We start from the raw sequence: 8,004 nt of genomic DNA on the forward strand, positions 1-8,004 counted from the left end.
ACAAATTTTCATGTGCGACGTTGGCATGCGGAGAGAGTATCCGCTTATAAAATCTGATAACCCCGGTTCGAATCACAGCCGGCGCAGGTTTTATTTTTGTTTTTTTTTCCCAAAATTGGTTACAATGTAATGCAGAAGCGGACAATTGGTCCGAGCCTAGGACATTCAATTTTAAATGTAAATAGAGTTTTACATGTTGTTGGACCAAACTTTGGACTAGTTACAATCACTTGCAGTCTAGTTCGTGGTGTGCTTTAAGTCTATTCCGAGATCCCACAGGGTTGTTAAATGGCCCATCAAGCCGATTGACTGTGTATGTTCTTGTGGTGTGATTGTACCAGCTGCTGGTATCGTGAGTGGTGAAATTAGCCCAATTAGAAAAATTATGAAATTTCGGCTGTAATCATTTCGATCTTTCCTCGACCTCATTTGTAAAGAAATAAATATTGTACCAGCATGCTTGTAAGTTATATGCTTCGAACCTGATGGTACCATCATTTGGTGGAGCCAGCAAGCTGGTGTCGTATATTTCCCCTTTTATACAAAAAGGTTTTTGGTTGGATAAAATATTTGCTTTTTTTCCATAGTTCGTTGTTTGTCTATACCATTACTTATTGAAAATATTTGTGTGTATACTTATATATGTATATGTAATAATAATAATAATAATAATATCCCAACGGTTTTTACCCTCCATTCCCGCCCATCCGCACGAGGGGCGCAGTCCGCATGACGTACGGAACCAATATTTTAAATTTTTTTTGGTGCCGAGTCACGATAGGCAGGAGTTTGTTAAGTGTCGAGATATAAAACTGTTCAGCTACAGAACTAAATTCATCAGCTGATTTTATGTATTTATGTCAATAATTCACTTATTGAGAGAGGAGAGTATCGCTTTCTTAATGCTGAAAAGCGGATCTGATATATCAAACGTGCTGGAATGAGAGTTAAAATCCTGGCATAAGCAACGGAGTGGGTCGTGCAATTCAAAATTGGTTTTACAAGCTTTCAGAAATATGGGACAAAAGTGTCTTGATACGCGTGAGGGAACATTAAAGCTTACATCAGCCAGACGAGACGGACTTGAAATTGAGCCTGTCAGTAATTTAACCATAAAAATTATACCAAGCATTTCCCTGTGACTGGCAAGTGTAGGAAGGTTAATAAGTTTTAAGCGACTCGTATAAGGTGGAAGACTATATTGAGAATCCCATCGGAAATTTTTTAAAGCAAAAAGTAGGAATTGTTTTTGAATTGATTCTATCTTGTCTGAGTAAATTTGATACCTTGGACTCCAAACCACCGAGCCGTATTCCAGAATCGGCCTAACTAATGTTGTAAACAAGGTTTTAGTGATATAAGGATCACTAAATTCTTTTGACCATCGTTTCACAAATGCAAGTACACCTTTTTAGCCTTGTTGACGGTCACATTAATGTGAAGATTAAAATTAAGCTTAGGATCCATTGTGATACCAAGGTCCACAAAATTGTATACCTGTTCCAGGTTATGGTTACCTATTATATAAGAAACTGGCAGAACAGCTCTTCGCGAGAAGCACATTACTTTACATTTCTTAAGATTTAGAGGCATAAGATTTACTTTACACCAGTAAGCCATGCTGTTTAAGTCTGATTGTAGCAAAGACCTTTCTTCAATTGAAACGTACGATTTATAAAGTTTTACATCATCTGCATACATTAAAATTTTGGAGAATTTTATTTCTGTAGAAATATCGTTTATAAAAAGCAAGAACAGAATCGGGCCTAGGTGGCTACCCTGAGGGACTCCTGAAGTAACATCAATGACGTCAGAGATAGTATTTTTAAACAATACCCTTTGTGATCTATCATAGAGGTATGAAGAGATGCAACGTAGAAAATTAGGCGGAAGACCAAGAAGATCAAGTTTATAGATGAGCAACGAGTGGCACACTTTGTCAAATGCTTTACTGAAATCAGTATATATAACATCAACAGTTTTGCTCTCACTAAATGCTTTTGAGATATAGGATGTTAATTCAAGTAAATTTGTAGAAGTTGATTTGCCCTTGCAAAATCCATGTTGACTGTATGAAATGCTTGAAGTGATAGAATGCGTCAACCGATTTGTTATAATTGATTCAAATAATTTAGGAATTGCAGAAAGCTTAGCTATGCCCCGGTAGTTCTCCACTGAAGACCTGCTACCGCTTTTATTTAAGGGGGTTATGAACGATTAATTAAGTCATTCGGAAGATTGTTCTGACGTGGAACGGTCCTTTCATTAGGCGGACTATGAAGACGCTTACGTTTTGACACATGAATGTCCTTCATAGATTGTACGGTATCTAAGCATTTGAAAGATTTAAATACATTTTCATAATGTTTAAATTTTTCGGTCAGTACCGACAACTCTCTCCCTACCTCAGAAAACCTATTTCTGGTTTGCCTAAACAACTTAAAGAGATCAACTTCGGTTGACCTGCACTTTAAGCAAGACCAGCGAAGACCTTTGCCATCATTAATAGCGTCCAGAGTTCTTCCTGTCAAACCAGCACATTTTAGATGGCAAATACCATCACAGAGCCAGCACGATAAGTAGCGTTCAGATTCGCTTTTAATTTGGCAGTTATCAAGATCACACTTCATATTGAAAGATTTAATAACACAAGCAAAATAAGTTTAACACAACACTGATGTATTTAGCTTAAAAATATATGTAGCGAACAGTTTGAGTATCACTCTATTATGACAGCGCAAACAGCTGTGACAAGAAATACTAAACGAAGTAAACAAAAAGAGCAAAAAGAAATGTGCAAAAATAGAAACGATCTCAGTTAACTACAAAGGAATAACAACAACAATGATAACAACAAATGACTCGGCAAGATTAGATGTAAGCTAGTGAAATTTAATTAAATTTAATAAAAACCACAAAAATCACAAAACTTTCATTTAGCTTCGGTTATTATCACACTAAGATGCTCGTAGGCACTTTTTATAGCAACTTTTACTCAAAATTAGCACAATAAACTTTGCAAAATACAAAGAACAATCAAGGCACAAAATAAGTAGAACTTCACAGCTTGACGTTTGCGCTTATCTAAAGTAAGTAAAATATTTAAGCTACCATTTTTAGCCACAACGACTTTTTTTTAGCTCTCTTTAGCCCTTTTTTAAAGGAATTTGGCTACCAGTAAAAAGGATTCGCGGCAACACTGGTAGGGACCCCTTTTGTGCCACAACATTAAGGCGCGCACGACAAATCGGAGGAGAATCTCGGTCAAACACTAACATATTTTGTAACAGCACGTAGAGATTGATGTGTTGACTTAAAGCACCGAGGTCGCGGGGTCAAATTCCACTACATGCAATCCTAACTAATTACACATTTCTGCTCTTTAAAGCCCAATTTATATCGGGACGAATTGTTAATAACATTATCGTTGTAATGTGAGTTTATGACATTCGAAACGATACTAGGGTCCTGGTACTCGATTCCAAAAAATATCGTTTTTAAACTATCGGTTAGAAAATATCGGTATCGAATGCCAAAAGTATCGATATGGTACCGTATCGTATCGAAATTCGTGTCCCTAGTTCTAACAACGTCATCGGAGTCATTGTGTACAAATACAAGTGAGATATCTTAGCAATAGACGTCATCCTGGGCCACAGCTGCGATCATCTGTTTTTTAGAGTTGCTTATTTTGGTCTAAAGTGCGCTTTTTTGACCTGAGTTGCATTAAATAGTCTCTTAAAACTTGGTAGTATTAGTTGTTCAAATGGTAACATATATGCCCAAAAACTTGAAAAATATTAGATGATTGCTTTTTAAAAATGCTATTTATAAAATTTGGTTTTGATTGCGACATTAGAAATATTCAGATTATAAAAGTTTTTCACATATGTTTTAAGATTTTAAAGCTTTTAAAATGTACGGTAGAATGCAACAATGTGCTTTAATTTGTTTGCTTCTTCGTCAGCTTATTCGTTTGCAGACTAGAAAAATGGCGAACAGCCATCAAAATACTGATTCAAAATACACACAAATGGGTGCGCGCAGCAAAATTCAGCCCCAATGGTAAGTTCATTTCATCGTGCGGCGACAAGTTAAGAATTTGTGATACATTCTCAGGCGAATGTATGCGAACGTTCACCGGGGGAAGAGGTATGGGACGACAGCTGGCATGGCATCCAGACGGCAATCTGATGGCTTTAGCATTAAGTTGGAACCGCGTTAAGATATTTGACAAAGCTGAAGGCGAGCTAATACAGTGCATTCGTCGCGGAGAATGATGTTGCATTTCACCCAAGTGGAAATTTCTTGGTGACTGGCGGCGATGACGATACAATAGGATTGCATGATTTACTAGAAGGTCGGCCAATTTATACACGGTAGTAGTGCACTTTAGCGGAACCATATAAAATACATTTTTTCCTGTATTCAACAGTTGCCCGTTTGGAAATCTAATTTGCATACATTTGATGCCAATAGCGCGCAACAAACAAGCCAGTTCTCAAAGAGCCCAAATTGATTTTAGTCATGCAACAGCTCCACATAACTCCGCCATAGACACACCAGTTGCTGGAGTACCAAAAAGCTGTGATGACAGTATTTTAATTGATCCACGACAATCGGTGGCATATGGCATGCGTGATGAAAATTTTCTGGTGCTTGATAGCCAATATACTACAAGAGTGAAACGCTACAAGTGAAACGCTGTGATAGTATTTTTTCTCAAATTTTCATCTTTTATTTGCAGTTACATTAAGAAGCTCATAGAGGACAGAGCGGTTGGTGAGGAAGGTGTCGAGTTACTGCTGTACTGCAACTGGGAAAATCCGCATTTCGCACGTGCTCCACTCGTATGGAATAGTAGCTTATGTCGAAAGGCTGGTTTTAGTATAATGCGGCATTCGCAGCATACCCTCACTGGCGCCGAGCCGTTGAAGAAATTTTGGATAAATAAACGTGCAAGAAATAGTTCCGATACTAGCACGTCCATATTCTTGTTAAGGGTCATCAAAAAATTCCATGTGTTGTAAATAATAAAGGGAATGCCGGATTATACTAAAGCCAGCTTCCCGACATAAACTACTATTCCATACGAACACAGAAATATAAATGTATCTAAAACTGAATAACTCAAATCAAATTGGATTGCATTTGCATAATATACCTAATATTGGAATCTGTTTTGATCGTAAAAAATACAACTTGCAATCATTTAGATTATAGTTTTGAAAGAAATTTATTGCAATCGTAAATTATGTAAAAATTGTCAATAACAATCTGCCTAAAATTTCTTTTCCCCATGTAACGGTTATAAAATACGTTAAATCCGCACTATCTGCATTAACAAAAAATATACATTGGAATATTTAAAATAAACCGATTCATATTTATTGGACTCAACCGATTGGACTCAACATATATTTCTTTACAGCATTTATCCCCCTGTCTTTATAGCGCACTCGATAAAGTCTTATTCAAAAGTAAACAAAATTGCTATTTTTAAACGACATTTTTTTAATAAATAATTTGCGCGGTTGACCGAAATGGAAACAAACAATAATTGTAATTTATTATAACAATAATACGAATTTAAAACGGGCTGTATAAAGAAAACCAGCCTATTGTCACTTCACTTTCCAATGGTGCTGATTGCTGCAAGAATTATTTAGCGATTTAGAGCATAATCAACACAATATATGCACATAAATATGTATTATTTCACAGATCTCAGGGTCAGCTTAGAAATACGTTACCAAAATTATATAAAATTTAAGTAGGAATTATTTTTATTTATAACGTAAAAGCGCTATCTGACCCAATCTGATAAGTATATTTCCCCTAAAGTTAACCCATTTTATTTAATTTGTCTCTCGTGAAAACATATATTTTATTTATAATTTTCAGATATGTACATATATTTTAAATTTTTGCTTTAATTTTTGTCTCCTTTTAATATTTAATTAGATACCTTAAGATTAAAATAAGCTTAAAACGAAACAGCACAGCAACCCTTTTCTGTTCATCTTGAGAACACAAAACCCTCTTTTGTTAAAATTCGACGCTGCACAAAATCCTGGCTTTTATATTTTCCAACAAAATACCACTTCGCAACCCTGGATTTTCACGAAGCGTTTCATTCGGGTCGTAGTTTGGCTACTTCGGGCCATTCGGTGTTGTATGCCATATTGGCTGCCATATTGTTCACACTGTCATCGCCATATTGAACACCCTGTCAACTATCTGTCAACCCTAAGATATCTCACTTGTATTCTTCCACAATGATCGGAGTTTCGCGAAGATGTCTTCGCCGCGTCAGTTACCGTCTACTTCAATGAATTTAATTAAAGAATTAGAAAAACGTAGAGTAAAAGATAATCTTGAAAGAAAGCGAATAAAAGAAGATATAAAAGCAAAGGAAACTCCTGAAGAAAAGCGTGCTCGTCGCCTTCGGGAAAAGGATGCGAAAGAAATGCGTAGGCGAGAACGAATGGGCTGGGATACAGAGTATCAGCACTATACCGATCAGGACAATCCATTTGGAGATTCCAATTTAACTTCGACATTTGTATGGGCAAAGAAATTGGAAAAAGAAGGCCTTCAAGATGTGTCAAGCGAGACTGTTGATATACTATCGAGACAAAAACTACACGAGAATAAGCTCGAGCTTGAAAAAGTAAAAAAAAGGCGTATGGAGCGGGAATTAGAAAAACAAGCACGCGAAGACCAGTCGATTTTGCAACAGCGAGCAAAAGAAGCTGCACAGTTTCAAGAATGGGAGTTACAAGAAGACCAATTTCATTTGGAACAAGCTCTTCTGCAAAGTATAATTAGAATACAAGATGGACGAGCGAAGCCGATTGATTTATTAGACCAGTACCTTTCCGGTTTTAAACCAGAAGATACAAATGAAATACAAATGCACGAAACATATGTCCTTTTGAATGGCCTCAGTTAGAAAGATCTCGAAGATCTATTGGTGGACATAAAAATCTACGTTGAATTAGATAAAGGGAACAATATTGATTTTTGGAATGATATGACTGTTATTGTAGAGGACGAACTATTTAAGCTTAAGAAAAGTGCAAATAATAATCCAGATTATGAAAGTGGATCATGTTCTCGAAGAGAGGGTATACATGACTGCGTAGCAAAAGATGTTGCTGAAATTTTCCGTAAGAAAAATACGAAGCAACTAAATGAACTCCGTACAAAAATAGAAAATAAAATATTATCAAGGTCAGACGGTGTAGACATAAGTTATTGGGAAAGTTTACTTTCTCAATTAAAAGCACATATGGCTCGTGCCCGTTTGCGAGATAAACATCACGAGAACTTGCGTAAAAAACTGAATATTTTAAAAACTAAAGATGATGCCGAGCGTTCTGATGTCCCGTCGACATCTAATAACGAAGAAACTAATTCTACCTATATTGAGACATTTGATAATGATAATAGGGAATTCAAAAATGAATTAAACCTCTTACAGCGATTTTTTGATATGTACGAAGATGGAAAATACAGTCCAACTTATGTCCAAAACCTTGATGATGAAAATGCTTTGCCAACTATTACTGAGGAAGATAGTTTTAGTGCTATTGAAAAATTGCGTGCAAAAGCGTCAGAAAGAAGTTCAATAACGGAAGCATTTACGGAAGAAGAAAGCCATATGCGTAACACCATGCGTAAAGAAATGGACAAAGACGATGCCGAATTTTCTGTAGAAGTACCTCTGGAGATAGTTCAAATAGCATCCGACAAATACAGACCTCGCAAACCTCGGTATTTTAATCGCGTGCATACCGGTTTCGAATGGAATAAATATAATCAAACTCATTACGACATGGATAACCCTCCCCCCAAAATAGTTCAAGGATACAAATTTAATATTTTTTATCCGGACCTTATCGATAAAAATACTACACCCCAATATTTTTTGGTAAGCACACATACGCCTTCTGTTATTTATTTATGTATGTATTTAATGTCTAAAGTTATATATGGTAC

At 36.2% G+C, this 8,004-nt stretch overlaps 2 protein-coding genes across 2 annotated transcripts in view; both read left to right on the forward strand.

The window, feature by feature from the left end:
- Nucleotides 1-8,004, forward strand: part of LOC118734350 (MAP kinase-activating death domain protein-like) — a gene marked incomplete at its 3' end in the record, with an annotated part of 178,888 nt that overhangs the window by 6,096 nt on the left and 164,788 nt on the right.
- Nucleotides 3,573-7,936, forward strand: LOC118734347 (cactin-like; the record flags this gene model as incomplete). Its single annotated transcript, XM_036464073.1, is given in 2 exon segments — nucleotides 3,573-3,594; nucleotides 6,282-7,936. A coding segment is annotated over 1 exon segment (1,638 nt), but the record flags the coding sequence as incomplete, so codon positions are not given.

The sequence above is a fragment of the Rhagoletis pomonella genome, unplaced genomic scaffold (genome assembly GCF_013731165.1).
Source record: "Rhagoletis pomonella isolate Grant_MI unplaced genomic scaffold, Rhpom_1.0 Rhpom_scaffold_00002, whole genome shotgun sequence".
In the NCBI taxonomy this organism is placed as follows: Eukaryota; Metazoa; Arthropoda; class Insecta; order Diptera; family Tephritidae; genus Rhagoletis; species Rhagoletis pomonella.